Raw genomic sequence first — 22,312 nt, 5'->3', positions numbered from 1 at the left:
ATAGTGTCACAGACATGATACGTGAATTGGAATGGCAATCGTTAAAACAAAGGCGTTTTTCGTTGCGACGGGATCTTCTCATGAAATTTTAATCATCACTTTTCTCCTCCGATTGCGAAAACATTTTGTTGGTACCCACCTCAATAGGGAGATATGATCATCACGATAAAATAAGAGAAATCAGGGCTCGCACAGAAAAATTTAAGTGCTCGGTTTTACCGCGTGCCGTACGAGAGTGGAACGGTAGAGAGACAGCTTGGAGATGGTTCATTGAACCCTCTGTCAGGCACTTTATTGTGAATAGCAGAGTAATCACGTAGATGTAGACGTAGATGTAAGACAGTGTAGGGCTTTGGACGGAAATTTTGTTGACAAATGGGGTTTTGTAGCCAAGGGAGACGGGAATAATATGTTGTATTGGAATCCTGAATAAAAACAATCTGCTCTCAGAAAAAAAAGTTACATTACTTACGGAACGGCTCTCGCACGCTTTCAGGCGCATGGTACTGGCTGAGTCTAAAAAAAAGAGTCCACTGTCAGTCTCACTGGAGTGACCGCGCGCTTAATGTGCTATCTGAGGGATATGGAAATACACTTACAACCCGCTGCGTATCGCTGCTGTACTGACGGCGAAAATAAAAAAAATTGCAGTGCGGTCAGTTCTTCCCGTGCACCATAAGCAAATAAAACCTGTCAAAGACATGCCACACAACGTGGCACTACACAGAACTGGCGCTAATGGCATAGGCACGTAGGGAACACTCACGAAACAGATCTGTAAGTCCACGGTATTGGGAATAAGTTGATAAAACCGTCCCGAAACACATGTGCTACAAAACACCACTGTTTTCTGCTCATCTACCCCGACATCAATGTGGGATATGGTCACCATGCACAGGTACACAGCGCGCACAACGTTTTGGCATACCCTGGATTAGGTGGTCGAGCAGCTGCTGGGGTATAGCCTCCCACTCTTGCACCAGCGCCTGCTGGAGCTCCTGAAGTGTCCTAGGGGTTTGAAGACGTGCAGCGATACGTCGACCGAGAGCATCCCAGACGTGATCTATGGGGTTTAGGTCTGGAGAACAGGCAGGCCACTCAGTTCACCTGATATCTTCTGTTTCAAGATACTGCTCCACGATGGCAGCTCGGTGGAGCCGTGCGTTATCATCCGTCAGGAGGAAGGTGGGGCCCACTGCACCCCTGAAAAGGCGGACATACTGGTGCAGAATGACGTCCCGATACACCTGACCTGTTACAGTTCCTCTGTCAAAGACGTGCAGGGGTGTACGTGCACCAATCATAATCCCACCCCACATCATCAAACCACGACCTCCATACAGGTCCCTTACAAGGACATTAAGGGGTTGGTATTTGGTTCCTGCCTCACGCCAGATGAAAACCCGGAGAGAATCACTGTTCAGACTATACCTGGACTCGTCGTGAACATAACCTCGGACCACTGTTCCAATGACCATGTACTGGGTTCTTGACACCAGTCTTTACGGGCTCTCCTGTGACCAGGGGTCAGTGGATCTCCGGGCGAACAAACTTTGTCTGTTCAGTCCTCTGTAGACTGTGTGTCTGGAGACAGCTGTTCCAGTGGCTGCGGTAAGGTCCAGAGCAAGGCTACCTGCAGTACTCCGTGGCCGTCTGCGGGCACTGATGGAGAGATATCGGTCTTCTTGTGGTGTTGTACACTGTGGACATCCCTTACTGCAGCGCCTGGACACGTTTCCTGTCTGCTGGAATGGTTGCCATAATGCTGAGATCACACTTTGTGGCACACGGATGGCCTGTGCTACGACCTGCTGTGTTTGACTAGCCTCCAGTTGCTCTAGTATTCTACCCCTCATAACATCATAAATATGTGTTTTTGAGCCATTTTTGTTGTGTACGTAGTTCCGCGTAGTCAGCGCGTACACAACTTTCCCAATAGAGAGCGCCCCGCTAAGCACAACTGGCCCTGGCATAAAGACGGACCAAAATCTGCTTCCGCCGATGCGCAATTAATATGTAACGCAGCCAATGAGATTGCTGCTAACGTAGAACCTTTTCTCCTCGCGGATCACTCTCGCGCAGTGATACCTGAACGCTCGAGGTATTATAACTAGTGTACAGACCTCCGATTAGTCAGTCTGCATTAGACTGCACCAGTCTGTACCAGTCTGCATTTCTCTGTACCAGTCTATAGTCAAGTTTCAGTCTGTGCCTAATAAGATTACTATATTCCTATACACAGCCATGAAGATAAATGTATAGACACTTTTGTCAAGTATCAGGAACTTCAGATTGTCAGTTGTAAACAGCATCCAGAATCAAGTTACGTAATGTCTATGTTATTTATTATTTTAATAAATGTGTGTGAAAATTAATCGAGTTCTGCTTAAAGTTGGTCACCGTCAATCTGCTACTCTAAGCGTGCAAGTGGCATTTCTATCGTCTGACCTAATGGCACAAGATAAACACGCCACGATAAGACCACGAGACACATTGCTGACACTCGCCTACTTCGTTAGAGCGACAAGTCAAATAATCCGATGATGTGTGTACCGAAGGTCTTACAGTACGCACAACGCAATTTTCAACACACAGTCACCATTAGCACGTCTGGAAACGTCTGCACACTTACTCGCTGCGCCGTACTCTGACATGCACCAACACACCTCCGCGTATGTGGACTGCTGCCAGCGCCACCGTGCGACGACTGCAGGTCAAATGCACCGCATGGTCATACCCCGAGGTGATTTAAACCCGCATATCGACCAGCAGAGCGTTGTTCCACCATTTATGAGAATTATACTTAATTTATGAGCATGAGTGTAGATTTAGAGTCTTGGTCAATAGCGTAGAGACTACACATATATGAATTCTTTGCTTCAGACAGACCTCTCGGAATACCGCACATATCTCCTGGGATCTTCTGTTTAATTAATTATTCTATACCAGGCAACTCATCCATTTCGTCTGAACGAAACATGGTTTTACAGGGTGACCCAAAAGTCCGTTAACGTTTGAAAAGGCACTGATTCACGGAATAATATTGGTAGAGAGTAAAACTTGACACACACGCCTGAAATCGAATGCATTTTCATTGAAACCAAAAACGAGTGCAAAAACCGGCCATCAGATGGCGCCAGGCTGCAACGCGGCTCTGTCAGCACACACAACTCTAGAATCAGGGTTACCGATACTCGTGGAATTGCGGTGGGAGGCCTATACAGCGTGGTGTGGATTTTCCGTATCAGTCGTGATCGGACCCAGTTTTCTTCGAGGCAGTGGGCGGTGCTGTTCTTCAGACTGTCAGTGTGACAGGTGCGAGGTAGGCCGACATGTTACAGAATCGCTTTACCCCTAGCATGGCTGATAAACACCTTCTGGAAGGCACAACTTTTATGAACGATGCCGCTGCACCCCGCGTTGCTGCACGTGTGGGAAACCTCTTGCACACGTCGTATGGTGAGGATCACGCACTGGGCTGCGACTACCGTCGCGCCTGGGGACCAACGTCCTCAGAGCTCACTCCTGTGCCAACCTCTTCATCTCAGAGTAGCACTTGCAACCTACTTCCTCAATTATTTGCTAGATGTATTCCAGTCTCTGCCTTCCTCCACAGTTTTCCTCTCTGTAGTTTCTTCTAGTACCATAGAAGTCATTCCGTGATTTCTTAACAGCTGTTCTATCACCATGTTCCTTCTCCTTATCAGTGTTTTACACATATCCCCTTCCTCTCCGTTCTGTGCAGAACCTCCTCATTCCATACCTTATCAGTCCCCCTAATTTTCAACATTCGTCCGTAGCACCACATCTCAGCTGCTTTAAGTCTCTTCTGTTCCGGTTTCCTCGCAGTCCATGTTTCACTGCCATACAATGCTTTGCTCCAGACGCACATTCTCACAATTTTCTGCCTCAAATTAGGGCCTATGTTTGATACTAGTAGGCTTCTCTTGGATACGAATGCCCTTTCTCTCATTGTCTCTTTGCTTTTGATGTCCTCCTTTCTCCGTCCGTGATTGGTTACTTTGTTACATAGGTAGCAGAATTCCTTAACTTCATCTACTTCGTGATTTAATGGTGGCTTTTTATTATTATTTATTATTGGCTTTTGAAATAATTATTATTCTGGTTTTTAGAAGTGTTTGAACTCAAATGCAAGTCTGAATCAAATTAAAATTATCTTTGCCTAAATGAGTCGTCAGTTAAAGCAAGAAAATAACATACTTGAAAAATCATGTAAAAATATTTTTTTTAAATATTGAATTCGGAATGCAGTTGCCACAATCATAGGTAATGGTTGATATTTTTTAGCCAGGCCCCTCTACCGGGGTTGTCTGTTGGCGACTATAATATTGGGACGTGATTTATGCCTAAAAGCTATCGGACTTCGTTTTGTGAAAACTGAAACTTCAGATGCAGGTTCTATTCTGAAAGCAAACCAAACGTATTTCACAGATTGGTGCCGTTAATACGTGATCATTCAGTAACAGACATCCCCACACAAAGTAAAAAAAGAGATGATTAGTCGAAATAACAAACACAATGAAATTAAATTATGCAAAGGAGCAGAAATAACAAAATCTCTACGTAACATAAACAGAGCTATGTATTTTATGAGCATACCAGACAATGGCTAAAAATGAAGTGAAAGAACAAAAAAGTACAGAGTCCTTGTTCGCTTAAATTACATAGATAATCCAATTACAGAGATTGTTGTTGTTGTGGTCTTCAGTTCTGAGACTAGATTGATGCAGCTCTCCATGCTACTCTATCCTGTGCAAGCTTCTTCATCTCCCAGTACCGACTGAAACCTACATCCTTCTGAATCTGCTTAGTGTATTCATCTCTTGGTCTCCCTCTACGATTTTTACCCTCCACGCTGCCCTCAAATACTAAATTGGTGATCCCTTGATGCCTCAGAACATGTCCTACCAACCGATCCCTTCTTCTGGTCAAGTTGTGCCACAAACTTTGTAAGTAGGCTGTTTAGGTTTTTTTATTGGTAACGCCACGTAGCGCTCTGTAGGAAAATCACTGGCTGTGCTGTGTGCAGTCTGTGCCTGGTTTGCATTGTTGTCTGCCATTGTAGTGTTGGGCAGTGGCAGCTGGATGTAAACAGCGCGTAGCGTTGCTCAGTTGAAGGCGAGCCGCCAGCAGTCGTGGCTGTGGGGAGAGAGATGGCGGAGTTTAGAAATTTGTAAGACTGGATGTCATGAACTGATATATATATTATGACTATTAAAGTAAATACATTGTTTGTTCTCTATCAAAATCTTTCATTTCCTAACTATGCCTATCAGTAGTTAGTGCCATCGGTAGTATGAATCTTTTATTTAGTTGGCAGTAGTGGCGCTCGCTGTATTGCAGTAGTTCGAGTAACGAAGATTTTTGGTGAGGTAAGTGATTTGTGAAAAGTATAGGTTAATGTTAGTCAGGGCCATTCTTTTGTAGGGGTTATTGAAAGTCTGATTGCGTTGCGCTAAAAATATTGTGTCAGTTTAAGCACAGTCTTGTATAATTTTTCTAAGGGAACGTTTCAACTTCTCTTCTCCCCAATCCTATTCAATACTTCATCATTAGTTATGTGATGTACCCATCTAATCTTCAGCATTCTTCTGTAACACCACATTTCGAAAGCTTCTATTCTCTTCTTGTCCAAACTATTTATCGTCCATGTTTCACTTCCATACATGGCTACACTCCATACAAATGCTTCCAGAAATGACTTCCTGACACTTAAATCTATACTCGATGTTAACAAATTTTCTCTTCTTCAGAAACGCTTTCCTTGCCATTGCCAGTCTACATTTTTATATCCTCTCTACTTCGACCACCGTGAGTTATTTTGCTCCCCAAATAGCAAAACTCCTTTACTACTTTAAGTGTCTCATTTCCTAATCTAATTCCCTCAGCATCACCCGACTTAATTCGACTACATTCCATTATCCTCGTTTTGCTTTTGTTGATGTTCATCTTATATCCTCCTTTAAAGACACTGTCCATTCCATTCAACTGCTTCCAAGTCCTTTGCTGTCTCTGACAGAATTACAATGTCATCGGCGAACCTCAAAGTTTTTATTTCTTCTCCATGGATTTTAATACCTACTCCGAATTTTTTTTTGTTACCTTTACTGCTTGTTCAATATACAGATTGAATAACATCGGGGAGAGGCTACAACCCTGTCTTACTCCCTTCCCAACCACTGCTTCGCTTTCATGTCCCTCTACTCTTATAACTACCATCTGGTTTCTGTACAAATTGTAAATAACTTTCGCTCCATGTATTTTACCCCTGCCACCTTCAGAATTTGAAAGAGGGTATTCCAGTCAACATTGTCAAAAGCTTTCTCTCAGTCTACAAATGCCAGAAACGTGGGTTTGCCTTTCCTTAACCTTTCTTCTAAGATAAGTCGTAAGGTCAGTATTGCCTCACGTGTTCCAGTATTTCTACGGAATACAAACTGATCTTCCCCTAGGTAGGCTTCTACTAGTTTTTCCATTCGTCTGTAAAGAATTCGTGTTAGTATTTTGCAACTGTGGCTTATTAAACTGATAGTTCGGTAATTTTCACACCTGTCAACACCTGCTTTCATTGGGATTGGAATTATTATATTCTTCTTGAAGTCTGAGGGTATTGCGCCTGTTTTTACATCTTGCTCACCAGATGGTACAGTTTTGTCAGGACTGGCTCTCCGTCAGTAGTTACAATGGAATGTTGTCTACTCCCGGGGCCTTGTTTCGACTCAGGTCTTTCAGTGCTCTGTCAAACTTTTCACGCAGTATTGTATCTCCCATTTCATCTTCATCTACATCCCCTTCCAATTCCATAATATTGTCCTCAAGTACGTCGCCCTTGTATAGACACTCTACATACTCCTTCCACCTTTCTGCTTTCCCTTCTTTGCTTAGAAGTGAGTTTCCATCTGAGCTCTTGATGTTCATACAAGTAGTTCTCTTATCTCCAAAGGTCTCTTTAATTTTCCTGTAGGCAGTATCTATCTTACCCCTTGTGAGATAAGTCTCTACATCCTTACATTTGTCCTCTAGCCATCCCTGCTTAAACATTTTGCACTTCCTGTCGATCTCATTTTTGAGACGTTCGTATTCCTTTTTGCCTGCTTCATTTACTGCATTTTTATATTTTCTCCTTTCATCAATTAAATTCAAAATTTCTTCTGTTACCCAAGGATTTCTACTAGCCCTCGTCTTTTTACCCACTTGATCCTCTGCTGCCTTCACTACTTCATCCCTCAAAGCCACCCATTCTTTTTTTACTGTGTTTCTTTCCCCCATTCCTGTCAATTTTTCCGTTATGCTCTCCCTGAAACTCTGTACAACCTCTGGTTCTTTCAGTTTATCCAGGTCCCATATCCTTAAATTCCCACCTTTTTGCAGTTTCTTCAGTTTTAATCCACAGGTCATAACCAATAGATTGTGGTCAGAGTCCACATCTGCCCCTGGAAATGTCTTACAATTTAAAAACTGGTTCCTAAATCTCTGTCTTACCATTATATAATCTACCTGATACCTTTTACAGAGATATTAGTTTAATTATAATCGCAGTGTATATTGTCAGCGATAGAATAGTTTCAGCGCTACTACGCGAAACCGTATCCGCTGACACTTAGGGAAACGTGACCATCAATCCTGATGTTAAGCTTCTCGCTCTTCTCATTTCCTTTTTTTAGTTTGTCTTGCAATCCTATCGAATATCTTTAGCGTGTTTTCTGCATTCCTCGGTGTCTCACTATCCAAATTTCTCGTCGCCTCAACAGTGGACTGTCTACCCCAAATCCTAGAGATTTCAGCACTTACAACTCTATATCTACATCCACACTCCGCAAGCCACCTGACGGTGTGTGGTGGAGGTTACCTTGAGTACCTCTATCGGTTCTCCCTTCTATTCCAGACTCGTATTGCTCGTGGAAAGAAGGATTGTCGGTATGCCTCTGTGTGGGCTCTAATCTCTCTCATTTAATCCTCATGGTCTCTTCGCGAGATATACGTAGGAGGGAGGAATATACTGCTTGACTCTTCGGTGAAGGTATGTTCTCGAAACTTTAGCAAAAGCCCGTACCGAGCTACTGAGCGTCTCTCCTGCAGAGTCTTCCACTGGAGTTTTATCTATCATCTCCGTAACGCTTTCGCGATTACTAAATGATCCTGTAACGAAGCGCGCTGCTCTCCTTTGGATCTTCTCTATCTCTTCTATCAACCCTATCTGGTACGGATCCCACACTAGTGAGCAGTATTCAAGCAGTGGGCTAACAATCGTACTGTAACCTACTTCCTTTGATTTCGGATTGCATTTCCTTAGGATTCTTCCAATGAATCTCAGTCTGGCATCTGCTTTACCGATGATTCAACTTAATATGATCATTCCATTTTAAATAACTCCTTATGCGTACTCCCAGATAATTTATGGAATTAACTGCTTCCAGTTGATGACCTGCTATATCGTAGCTAAATGATAAGCGATCTTTCTTTCTATGTATTCGGAGCACATTACACATGTCTACATTGAGATTCAGTTGCCATTAACTGCACCATGCGTCAGTTCGTTGCAGATCCTCCTGCATTTCAGTAAAATTTTCCATTGTTACCAATGTTGCCTTGATTGAAAGCAGCAATGGTATCACACACTCCAAAGTGTAAAGTACGTGTGGCTACAACAACGTTTTCGGATAATCGACTCAAAACGACATAACTCACACTCTCGTTTACTTTCTGTGTCCTGCCTTGCAAATACTTCAGTGTTTGCCAAGTCTTTTAATACTGGTTTTGCTGCGTCCACAAATCCAGTAGGCAAATTTGAAACAACTCGCTAGCAGAAAATTTGTCAGTTTGACAGCTAAGCCTGCGGCGATATTGAAGTCTAGAAGACAGATTATTGCGCAAACAGCAATTTAAAAGTTGAGTAAATACTTCTCGTAATGCAACAAACAACATTTAAGCACCATTTCAAACATAACAATCCAGAGTTTCCGAACCCAAAAAAAGGGAAAATAAATAATAATTTTACGGACGGGAAAGCCTCTCAGTTCCGCCTTTATAGGTAGACTGCACCGCGTTACACTCCGTTGGGGTGCCCCGAAATTCCATCCGTCGATTCTCTTCCGTTAAGAAAGACATATTTCGTTCTCTCCATAAGGAAGTCCTAAATCCAGTAAAAAATCTTGTCCACTGCTCGATGAGCTCGTATTACGTTCGCTAAACAACAGTGCTGAAGAATACTGAATGCCTTCCGAAAGTCTAGGACACTGGTATCAATCTGGGCGACTGTGACTACTGCGCTCTGAACGACATTGAATGAATCTCTTCCTAACATTTACTCCATAATAGTTTTTACTGGAGATCATTTTTTGTCTGTGTCAAAAAGTTTCCGACATCTGCAGTTAAGACCTCTAGGAGCAATTGTATGCTTGCCAGTGAAACTAAACTTCATGTTTACAGCTCAGAGGAAACTGCTTGAAATCCGTCTTTCTACGATGTTTCCTCTTCCTGTTGCAGGTGATGGTGCTAACGACAACGCATCCGTCGTCTGCGAAGAGGCTGCGTTTGGGCGACGGCATGGAGACTGCAGACTCTCGTGTACTGCAACGTCAGAATATCGTGGAGGGACATCTTCATACAGGCTCGACACCGGCTGATGACGCTGAACTTTTGCTGACATTATTACCTGGTGGGGAGCCTGAACTACCAGATACGAGGTTCTTACATGAAGTTAGAGAAGGGGACCGCGGTCCACACTTACATGATCGAGCTCCAAGCCCAACTGGTAAGGACGAAGAAGAGCTTCAGCCTTCTCTAAACGAGTACAAAGTCTCAAAGAAACCCTATCGTAAGATACTGGATGGCCATGGTACAGTGGTCGAGCAGTTGCATACAACAGTGTGGGATTCAAATAAACTTGTGAATGATGGCAATCCAGCTGATGCTGAAGGCGACGGGAACAGTAACCTCGATTCTCCATATCAAGAAATGGCAGAGTCTGTTCTGTCTGGCGAACACGAGGAGAGTAACATCAAACGTTCTGTTCGTCTGCCACGTTCCCCAGTTACAAGTCGTGATTTCCTCGGATTCTTCTCCAGCCAAAACGGATATGGAGTGGATGAAGCACAAGAACAGAGACCCTTTCATGTGTCAACTGGCTATGACAGTTCAGAATCAAGTGTCAACCCGCACGTGGTAAATAACCAGCAGCAGTACCTACAGGAAGGGCAGTGGAATATACATACACCCCAAAATACACATGCCAGTGCGGTTACAGAAGCACTGTACCCACTACACCAGAGAAACTTGTTACAAATTCGTAACGGGAGAGAAAAAATCTTCCCACAGACCCCACTTGGAGGAAGGGCATCGTTTGGAAATGGAGAATATGCTCCTTCCGCTTTAGGCAGAGAATATATTAAAAACACATTCCCCGCAAATCTTAGGAACTTCATTTCCCAGGCAAATGTTTCCCAGAAAAAGACACTGCAGAATAAGAAGAGGGATTTGTCACGACAACATGTCACTCTCGGGGAGAACGTGGAGCCTGGAACATCACAGAAGCCTACATTGTACAGATCTTCTGCATTGGAGGAGTTCAACAGAAATGGCCGTCCTATTTTGGAAAACGCTATCACGAGAATGGTTATGGGAGGAGAAGGACAATGGGATAGAATTGCCACAGATCATTTCTCTAAGCTGTTCCAGCCAGTGTCACACAACGAGGCAGTAAGTCTCTCTTCGCAGCACAGCGTTCCAGTAGCTGTGTCTGAACAAGTGGTGTCCATCTTGCCGATAGACGACAAGCCGTCTGAATACGACCACACGACAAGTTCTGTATCACCAGTTGAAGATCTGGGTGGTTCTATAGATGAGGGAGCTCTTGTTCTCGAGACCAGCGATCAACAGAGATTTTGGTTGGAGGGAGAAAGTGGTCTACTGCATGATAACATCTTCATCAGACCTGATTACCAGAGTGGACTGAACCCAACTATGGAGCCCCATGTGGGGATCAGGATCTTTAAGAGATCAGTGGGCACTGGAGGACTAAGGAAAGGCGGTGTTCCCCACTTGGTTAAGATGATGCAAGAAGGAGCTGGCAGTCATACCTCAGCAGCACTGTCTAAGAGGTCTCCTCTGTCTACTGGGTATGTTGCTGGCATCACTGCTGACGTGGATCACCACCAGCACCATGAGCACATGGCCGTGGCAGCGACTGGTGCTGCTCATCACCACGACTCTAGTAAGTCCCTCTTTTTTGGGGGGTGGGGGTGGGGGAGGGGGTTTCACTTTATTGTTGCTTAACTTCGTTCGTACAACACTGTTGGGCGTCGTTTGGCATTGGTAATACTCTGCTGGTAATTCACACCAGTAAGGGTAGCCAATAATGAAATTTTATGTATTGTGTGTTCAGAAAACAGTGGGAACAATATGTGATTAAATTTGTTGATTATTTGCAGTACACTAAGGTGACAAAAGTCATAGGGTACCTCCTAATACGGTGTCGGACCTCCTTTTTCCAGACACTCGACGTGACATGGACTCAACAAGCCTTTGGAAGTCGCCTGCAGAAATATCGAGCCATTATGCATCTATAGTCATCTATAATTGTGAAAGTGTTGACGGTGAAGGATTGTGAGCACGAGCTAACCTCTGTCACATCAAAGCACAACTAGATTCATGTCGGCGATCAAGGTGGCCGATTCATTTGCTCGATTTGTCCAGAACGGTCTTAAAACCAATCGAAAATAATTGTGGCCGATGACGTTCTTGGGAACATCATGAATGGCTGCAAATGGTCTCTAAGTAGCCAAACCTGAACATTTACAGTCATGATTGGTTCTTTTGAAGCAGAGGAGCCAGTCCATTCCATGTAACACAGCCTGCACCATTATGAAGCCATCACCAGATTGGGCAGTGGCTTTTTGACCACCTGAGTCACAGTTTCGTGTGGTATGCGCCAAATTCGAACTCTAACATCAGTTATTACCAACTGAAATCGGGACTCATCTGACCAGGCCACGATTTTCCAGTCGTCTAGGATGCAGCTCAGGAGAGGCGCTGCAGGCGATATCTTGTTCTTAGCAAAGACACTTGCGTCAGTCGTCTGCTGCCATAACACATTAATGTAAAATTTTGACACATTGTCCTAACGGATATGTTCGTCGTACGTCCCACGTTAATTTCTGTGATTATTTCACGTAGTGATACCTGTCTATTAACACTTGTAAGGTGCAATATTACTGGTTTACTTACTCTAGGATTGAAGAAAACTGTGTAAGTTGAAATGACATGTTTAATGTCGCAATATTAGCACAAAATACACGCTTTTACACACATTTCAATGTGACAACAATAACCAGTTGTCAGGATAACGCATCAAAAAGTGAAATAATCCTAAACACAATAATATTAAATATTAACTCTCAGAAGGTTGTTGTTGTTGTTGTTGTTGTTGTTGTTGTTGTGGTCTTCAGTCCTGAGACTGGTTTGATGCAGCTCTCCACCCTACTCTGTCCTGTGCAGGTTTCTTCATCTCCCAGTTCCTACTGCAACCTACATCCTTCAGAATCTGTTTAGTGTACTCATCTCTTGGTCTCCCTCTACGATTTTTACCATCCACGCTGCCCTCCAGTTCTAAACAGGTGATCCCTTGATGCCTCAGAACATGCCCTACCAACCGATCCCTTCTTCTAGTCAAGTTGTGCCACAAACTTCTTTTCTCCCCAGTCCTATTCAATACTTCCTCATTAGTTATGTGATCTACCCATCTAATCTTCAGCATTCTTCTGTAGCACCACATTTCGAAACCTTCTATTCTCTTCTTGTCCAAACTATCTATTGTCCATGTTTCACTTCCATACATGGCTACACTCCATACAAATACTTTCAGAAACGCCTTCCTGACAGTTAAATCCGTACTCGATGTTAACAAATTTCTCTTCTTCAGAAACGCTTTCCTTGCCATTGCCAGTCTACATTTTATATCTTCTCTACTTCGACCATCATCAGTTATTTTGCTCCCCAAGTAGCAAAACTCCTTTAGTGCTTTAAGTGCCTCATTTCCTAATCCAATCCCCTCAGCGTCACCCGACTTAATTCGACTACATTCCATTATCCTTGTTTTGCTTTTGTTGATGTTCATCTTATATCCTCCTTTCCAGACACCGTCCATTCCGTTCAACTGCTCTTCCATGTCCTTTCCTGTGTCTGAGGTTCGCCGATGACATTGTAATTCTGTCAAAGTTTTTATTTCTTCTCCATTGATTTTAATACCTACTCCGAATTTTTCTTTTGTTTCCTTCACTGGTTGCTCAGTATAGAGCTTGAATAACATCGGGGAGAGGCTACAACCCTGTCTCACTCCCTTCCCAATCACTGCCTCCCTTTCATGTCCCTCGACTCTTATAACTGCCATCTGGTTTCTGTACAAATTGTAAATAGCTTTTCGCTCCCTGTATTTTACCCCTGCCGCCTTCAGAATTTGAGAGTATTCCAGCCAGCATTGTTAAAAGCTTTTCCTCAGAAGGTTGAAGTATCCTAAACACGACAGTATTACATTTTAACTAGAAGTTTCTTTACAAAATTGTTCCAACACTTACGTTATGATGTTAGTCAGTATTACGAAAATCGTCCGAGTCCTGTTCAAAGTTCGGTACTATTCTCAGGATGACAATCGTGTCTACGGTGGATTGTTGGTTATGTGACAAATTGAGCAAAATATTACCCAAGGTCGCTCGAGTTTACAGTGGACGCAAGCTGGTGAACCAACAAGTTTACGCCCTGTACGTGGTATTTACCTTAAGCTGTGATGAGCTGTCGTCTGCTAGGCTGCTCCCTTCCGCTGTAATTCCTATAAAACTAATTACACCTTTGCTGAATTTTCCAGCAGAAACTTTCCCTATGTTTGTCGTTATGTGAGAGATGTGCCCATGCCTAGTCTTAGAATGTGGCGATATACACGCACATAGTTGGAGCAGCGTGCATGTTATAATACCCTCTGAGTTCTGGCAAGAACAGTTAACTAACTGACTGGTTCGTTTCTCCACAGTTGAAGTTAAACGATGCTACAGCTAATTTCTAACTGGATATCGGCCGCTGTGAACGCAATGTTCACACAGGTCTCTCCTCTGCATCGTACAAAGTGTTTTGTGCTCCATTCCCCAAACATTTCCGTCTTGTCCTACTCATAGCCGAACAGTCTCCCCGTCTGGTTTTTTTCATTCTTCATATCACAGCTTTTTTCGACCAATAGGAGCATTTCTCTTATTTTGTGGAAACTCTCTGTACCAATCGCAAGGTCCCTACCAATAAAGTGCATCGAAACTGTGACTCTTTCCTCCTTCCTAGCACGTTTCCGCCAATCGGACGTTTTGTCCCCGTTCCAAACGCCTAAATGCATACATTGACTCTCTCACGTGTATACCACTTGCTGGACATGTGATCGAAAATGCGTCACTGGTCTTGTTTCGTATTCATTTGGAATTTCAAAATGCAGTTTTCTAAGAGCTTTCTTTCCTGTCCTCCTTCAGATGGGCCATTATATTCGCTCTCCCCTCTGAGTCCCCTCGTCGGTTGTTGACTTTCTGCCTGGGACACTCCTTTAAGTGGTTTCCGTGCTATTCCCTGTAGTACGGCCTGGCCTCTGAGTCGTCCTTAATTACCGTTGATTGAATGTCATCCCTTTTTTCATTACATACTGCTACGCAAATTTGCTCATTACTGCCGAATTAAGTTAGGTGCCATATTCACCTTCCCGTTGCGATGTATAAAGCTCTCATGTAAGTGCGAATCTGACCTTCATTTATTCTACCACCTTACACAGTGATAACCCTACTCTCTGCAAATGACGCTGCTCTCACTTGTTGTGTGAAGGTCGTCAGCCACTGCATTGTAAGTGGTGAGAGGTAATGCCTGAAATTTGGTACTCTCGGCACAGTCTTGACTCTGTGGATCTCGGAGTATTGAATTCCCTAACGGTTTTGGAAACAGAACGCCTGTGCGCTTAGCTTCAGCTACCATTCCAAATTAAGTCATAATTCTTGTCGTACCACCACAATCACGTTGGAGACCTCTTCACACCAATCACCTGAGTACAAATAACAGCTCCGCCAATGCACTGCCCTTTTATACCTTGTGTACGTGATACAGCCGCCATCTGTAAATGTGCATGGTTCCTTTGTTACCTCAGTGTATATGGAATGCCAAATTCACTACACCTAGCTGCCGCTTCTGGCAGCAAACATGAGCCTAACCCAGTAGGACATTTAGTAGAACTGAGCTTGGACGATAAATACAGGTACATGATTCCTTGCTGCTTCAATCATATGCCACATTTCATCAGTCGTCAAGGCTGGTGAGTGTTGTCATGCCAGACTTTTAAGAACCCATGAACACACGTATCCAGTGGGTAAGGTTCTCACCAGGCCAAACAGTACTATACCATCTGTATTGAGGTACGTCGGGGCAGCAAGGACAACATGCGGTCTTTTGTTATCTTCTTGGAAGATAACGTCACTGTGACCTATAGTATAGGGTACAGTTAGGAGCCTGAACACGTCAAAAAATGACAGCTGATGTGCAGTTCACCAGCTATGAGAGCCAAATGTGATCGTGTCATTTACCTAATGACACCTCATACCGTCATGTCTAGAGCCGGCCTCGTATGAAGATGATGAATGCTGTCTCCACTGGGCACTTAAGGGGTGTTTGCAGCGACTATGGGGTCTACATTAAATAAGCCAAGTTATCAGAGTTATTTATGTCTACTGAAGTAGAGATAAGATACAAAATAAGAAGGGATACAGTATATAGAAATTATGCTATTTTTCATTGTGAATATTTCTGTATATAGGGCTCCTAGATTCATACTTATTCAAATCACTACCATGGTTGTGTTTCAGTAAGTACACTGGGATGCAATGAAACAGGTCACAAAGCGCATGTAGCTATCACAAGTAGTTTTTGATATTTTTTTTTTTTTTTTTTTTTTTTTTTTTTACTCATCAGTATTCGCCCTGGTTTGATGCGGCCCATCACGATTTCCTCTCCTGTGCCAACCTCTTCATCTCACAGTAGCACTTGCAACCCACATCCTCAATTATTTGCTGGTATTATTCCAATCTCTGTCTTCCTCTTCAGTTTTTTCCCTCCGCAGCTCCCTCTAGTACCATGGAAATCATTCCCCTATGTCTCAACAGATGTCCTGCAATTCCGTCCCTTCTCCTTGTCAATATTTTCCATGTATTACTTTCCTCTCTGATACGCGGAGGCCTCCTCATTCATTACCTCATCAGTTCATCTAATTGTCAGCATTAGTCTGTAGCACCACATCTCAAATGCTTCGATTCTCTCCTGTTCCGGTTTTCCAACAGTCCATCTTTCACTACCATAAAATGCTGCGCTCCAAAAGTACATTCTCAGAAATTTCTTCCTCAAATTAAGTCCTGTGTTTGATACTAGTAGACTTCACCTGACCAGGAATGCCCTTTTTGCCATTGCTAGTCTGCTTCTGATGTTCTCCTTGCTCCGTCCGTCACTGGTTGTTTTGCTGCCTATGTAACGGAATCCTTAACTTCATCTACTTCGTGATCATCAGTCCTGATGCTAAATTTCCGGCAGTTCTCATTTCTGCTACTTCTCATTACTTCGGCTTTCTTCGATTTACTCTCAATCCATATTCTGTACTCATTACACTCTCCATTCTATTAAACAGATCGTATAATTCTTCTTCACTTTCTCTCAGACAACGTCCTGAAACGTTCTTCTATTTTAACCACTGCAGCTTCGATGTACAGATTGAACAATAGGGATGAAAGACTACATCCCTGTCTTACACCTTTTTTAATCCGAGCACCTCGATCATGGTCGTGCACTCTTGTTACTCCCTCTTGGCTCTTGTACATTTTGAGAAAATGGCGTTTAAAATTTAAAATGACAAAAACACCCTTATATTTTTAAATTAAGGCTCGAAAGCCCCCAGGAGCACAGTCAGCATCATCTCCTTTGTACTCTCCTTCTCTACAAGCTTCTTCCTTCCGGATGACCTTGCTTCTTTGGTGGTGAACTCCACTGCCAGTGGACCTCGGCGTATCTAGACTTGTTTCACAACTCCAACCTCTTTACTCTATGCCAGTCTGGGATGATGTTAAGATGGCTGGAACACTTATTCTCCCGATGTATCCATCATTAAATATTTATACAGCATCACTAACTTCCCATTTCAATCTATGTAACCCAACAAACACATTTTTTGCACTCTTACCTAGATAATATTATTCAGTGACTGTTTTGGGTCCTAACTCCCCCCACGCAGACACTTTCAGAGGGGGTCTGGGTGAGCCAAGTCCCTTTACATTCGCCTGATGGCTTCCATCATAGCTTTACGAATAGAGCTCTTGTGTTGAAAGCACACTCCTGAAACTTCAGTCTCCCGGAATTTACACCATGATTCAGACCCTGGTGGCAAGGTGAATGTACAGGTTTTCTCTCAATTGAGGGTCTGTGGAATTGTGAGACCAAGACTGCTTTCTTCATACTTCCTAAATCATTTTCATTATTCCTGATGGCCATTCTTTAATACTGCTGAAGCTGATCTATTGTTTTATCAGTCAGACGAGCATCTGACAATGTGGTAGTCCAAAGAGTCCATTTTAATTTTGTGAAGTGTGTGTGTTAATTGTTTTCCATTTTTTTATTTCACATATTCATATGTATCTGATTTAAATACACACTTATAGGTTTTAGAGTGCACGCATCTAGGAAACAGACAGTTTCGGAGATGCGCAAGTAATATAATAAAATCAAAAAGAAAACACTTTTAAATGGCACACGAAGATAAGTTATGAAGTAGTGGAAATCAGTACGAAGGCAGGATTCCTACGAAACTAGTAGCACAGTGCCTGAATTATACAAGTAACGAATTTATTATGAAAGTAGTGGATACATAACGCACAATCATCACAGAAGTACAAAGTTTGTTTCATAACACGAGTAACAAAAATAAGGCTTTTCCATTTCCTGGGTGTAAGCTGATATCAATGCCCTCACTGTACTGTTGTGTTATTGCCGTGTTAGTACTTTTTTCAATCTCCGTTCTTCCTAAATACTTTAAACACTGTCTTCGGAATTGTTTTGGTTATGGTTCGCAGGTCTTGCAGTGAAATTGTCCGCCACTCTTCTCCTATCGCTCTTTTCAGCTCACTTACTGCCTCAAATTGCGTTTCATTGCGATAAACTTGTGTTGCAAGTATTCCCGAAAGGCTTTCCATGCGGTTGAAATCTACATCTACATGGATACTCTGCAGATCACATTTAAGTGCCTGGCAGAGTGTTCATCGAACAACCTTCACAATTCTCTATTATTCCAATCTCGTATAGCGCGGGAAAGAATGAACACCTATATCTTTCCGTACGAGCTCTGATTTCCCTTATTTTATCGTGGTGATCGTTCCGCCCTATGCAGGTCGGTGTCAACAAAATATTTTCGCATTCGGAGGAGGAAGTTGGTGACTGGAATTTCGTGAAGATTCCGCCGCAACGAAAAACGCCTTTCTTTCAATGATTTCCAGCCCAAACCCTGTATCATTTCTGTGACACTGTCTCCCATATTTCGCGATAATACAAAACGTGCTGCCTTTCTTTGAACTTTTTCGATGCAGTCTGTCAGTCCTTTCTGGTAAGGGTCGCACACCGCGCAGTAGTATTCTAAAAGAGGACGGACAAGCGTAGTGTAGGCAGTCTCCTTAGTAGGTCTGTTACATTTTCTAAGCGTCCTGCCAATAAAACGCAGTCTTTGGTTAGCCTCCGACACAACATTTTCTGTGTGTTCTTTCCAATTTAAGTTGTGAGTAATTGTAATACCTAGGTATTTAGTTGAATTTCGGCTTGTAGATTGGACTGATTTATCGTGTAACCGAAGTTTAACGAGTTCCTTTTAGCACTCATATGGATGATGTGACACTTTTCGTTATTCAGGGTCAACTGCCACTTTTCGACCCATCCAGATATTTCATCTAAATCGTTTTGCAGTTTGTTTTGATCTTGTAATGACTTTATTAGTCTATAAACGACAGCGTCGTCTGCAAACAATCTAAGACGGCTGATCAGATTGTCTCCCAAATCGATTATATAGATAATCAACAGCAAAGGGCCTATAGCACTACTTTGGGGAACGCCTGAAATCACTTCTGTTTTACTCGATGACCTTCCGTCAATTACTGCGTATTCTCGCAATCAGAACTAAGTGTAGCCCAGGGCGAGACACCGGTATCTTTATCTTCAAATCACTTTTCGGGTGTAGCACAAAGAAAGTACAGGTTCATTACCTTCTTGAAACATTTGGGTTTCGTCTCGTAGGTCCTCATACTTCCTAATCTATTCTGACTCTATAGCATTTCACTGTACATGTTGGAGTTAATTATAGTGTCCAGGCAAACAATGCAGGATTTACCTTTGGCGCAGAACGCTGCCCAAATCATGACACTTCCACCATGGAAATTTATACTCATTCCTATGTGCTACGCTGTTCTCAGATCATGCCAATAATACTGAAATCCATTTTGCCCATCTAAATTAAACTTCTTCTCATCACTGAAGATCACTATATCCAGTATATGACGTGCTTTCCGGCAAAGTCCAGTCTAGCATGTTTATGTTCGGGTGTTAAGAGCAGGTTTCTGCAGTCGTTTCTTGAATGAAAGATGTTTGTCATTTGATATAATTTAACGTTCACATCTGGCAATTACCGGCAACTGTAAATCAGCAACAATCTGAGAAGAATAACGGCTTGTGGTCCTTGATTTGCCCAAAAGGAACCGTTCCGATGTCTCAAGTAATCTTCTACGCCGCCCATATTTTCCGTTCTTCCCTTGTCATGTGTCCAATCTAGCGAAATTATCAGTCATTGTACCTGAACCATTGAACTTCTTGGCGATTTGACGATTACAGATTCCGCGTTTCCTTGTACACATCAGTTTTTGCTTCTTCATCACACGATGTCCGCCCCTGGCAGCTGAGTGGTCAGCGCGACGGAATGTCATACCTAACGGGATCGATTCCCGTCTGGGCCGGAGATTTTTCGCCGCTCAGGGACTCGGTGATGTGTTGCCCTAATCATCATCATTTCATCCCCATCGACGCACAGGTCGACGAAGTGGCGTCAAATCGAACGACCTGCACCAGGCGCACGGTCTAGCCTACGGGAGGCCCTAGCCACACGACATTTCCATTTCTCCATCACACGATAACTGTTTCCCGCGTTGCATCGTCACAAGCGTGGTTTACGTAAACAACATGAACTACCACTAATGGTTTCTGTTCCCTATCTACGGTGAACGCAGGTAGGCACGCAGTAACAAAAATGGTTCAAATGGCTCTGAGCACTATGGGACTTAACATCTGAGGTCATCAGTCCCCTAGAACTTAGAACTACTTAAAACCTAACTAACCTCAGGACATCACACACATCGATTCCCGAGGCATGATTCGAACCTGCGGCCGTAGAGGTCGCATGTGCGAAAATGAGCTTGCCCTTTTCTTGCACGGTATCTTACAAACCACGGATTAAGGACAACGCACAGATTCCATATTTCAAAATTTCCGGGACAATATTTGACATAATGCACCACTGCAGACACTTGACGAAGACTTGAGCAGACGGAGTAGATCGCCAGATATGGGGGTGGCTCGGAGACTTCTTAAGTAACTGAACCCAGTATGCTGTCTCGATGGAGAGTGTTCATCAGAGTATGGATATAATCAGGAGGACCCCAGACAGATGTGATAGGACCGACCGTATTCCCTGCTTACATGAATGAACTAACGGACAGGGTGGGCACCAACCTGCGGTTATTTGCTGATGATGCTGTCTTGAAGTTGAGTGACTGTCTAAACATTCATGGTGGTGTCTGATTGTTCTATATCGTGTCTCCCTACCACTTTCGGGCAACGACGCTCTGAGCGTGTTTTTTAGGGAATTAACTAGTTTGAACCTGGGACCTGTTGCTGGTAAGGAGACGCCAGACCACACATGACATGTAGAATTCAGAAGAGTTCAGTGAGACTAAATGATCTCAGCGTCAGCTCCACTGCACTCCCTGTAAAAGAATCTTAATACTAACTAAATTTAGTGGAAAGGGTTCAAGGCTTTCCTAATTTTAGTTAGCTGGTAAAATAACGTCGAAAAAGCAGTTAAGTTTACCATTGGAAATTATATTCTACTCACAAAACATCGTTTATAAATTGCAATATAGATAAAAGGAAATGTTTTAATACAGGATGGTAAAAACCAACTGCGTTCAACAAAAATGTGAACGAATATTCCCTAAATGGGTTTCCAAGTTCTACAATCGATCGAAGGATGACGTATGCCATATCACATCTATAATCTAGGTTTAAATTAAGTTTCACAAAAGAGAAAACTATCAAAATGGTCTACAGTGACCCTCAATTATCTTTAATTACTTATCTAACCTGTCGTAAATTACAGTGGCTGATGTGGCTTCTCAATAACTATAAAATAGAAAAATCAACGCGTTTCAGATCTTTACTTCAAGTGGCAAATGTGAACATCATGAGTTTTAATTAACGATCGACACTAGTATTACGCAAAAAAGGGGTGTAACAGATGAGTCTTCTGCAGTTCTGAGTGAAGCCTTATGCGCTCAAAAATGCGGCATCGCGTGCGTTCATTACCTTGTCGGTGTTTAGGCAGCGTCAGGGCGACAGCGGCCGGCGCACCAGCCGTCCAGCTCGCCGTCTCGGAACCAACTCCCTAACTTCTCCTTACTACAATTTACCGAAGTTAGTTAAAAAAACTATCTGGCTATGTTTTCATCTGACCAATCAGGGTCTCAATGTTAACCTTAAGCTCCGCCTACAAAAATTCTGTCTATCCAATGAGAAACGTTATATTTTTCGAGGTGGGGCAATGTTTTTTAAGTTTGCAACGTAACAGAGACGCTAAAAAGTCTCACGCTAAAACCTGCAGCTAGTGTGGTCCTTTTTGCGTTATCGTAAGATCTATACTGTTCTTCTGGAGGGCTCTAACTTTTAACATGGGCTGGGGAGTGATCCTAATGTAACAGACACGCGAAAAGGCTCACGCTAAAACTTGCGGGTGGTAGTGGCCCTTTTTGTGTTATCGTAAGATCTATACTGCTTTTCTGGAGGGCTCTAGCTTTTAACATGGCTGGGGGTGATCCTTGACGTACCTGAGACGCGAAAAAGCCTCACGCTGAAACGTGCGGGTTGTATAGTCGTACAGGTAGGCTCGCGGCGTGGGTGTCCAGCCCCTCCCTTATCTAGCTTAACACGGTTCTGC

At 43.2% G+C, this 22,312-nt stretch overlaps 1 protein-coding gene across 5 annotated transcripts in view; it reads left to right on the top strand.

Moving 5' to 3' along the window:
- The window catches only part of LOC126291959 (uncharacterized), a 187,032-nt gene that overhangs the window by 151,204 nt on the left and 13,516 nt on the right, over window positions 1–22,312 (top strand). For all 5 annotated transcript variants that reach the window (XM_049985714.1, XM_049985711.1, XM_049985715.1 and 2 more), the window contains exon 3: window positions 9,508–11,233. In XM_049985714.1, coding sequence (XP_049841671.1) covers window positions 9,508–11,233 — 1,726 coding nt within the window. The remainder of the gene's footprint in view (window positions 1–9,507; window positions 11,234–22,312) is intronic.

This window comes from Schistocerca gregaria, chromosome 9, assembly GCF_023897955.1.
Source record: "Schistocerca gregaria isolate iqSchGreg1 chromosome 9, iqSchGreg1.2, whole genome shotgun sequence".
Taxonomy (NCBI): Eukaryota; Metazoa; Arthropoda; class Insecta; order Orthoptera; family Acrididae; genus Schistocerca; species Schistocerca gregaria.
Note: the sequence above shows the minus strand (reverse complement) of the source record. Positions and strands in the feature narration are given on the sequence as shown.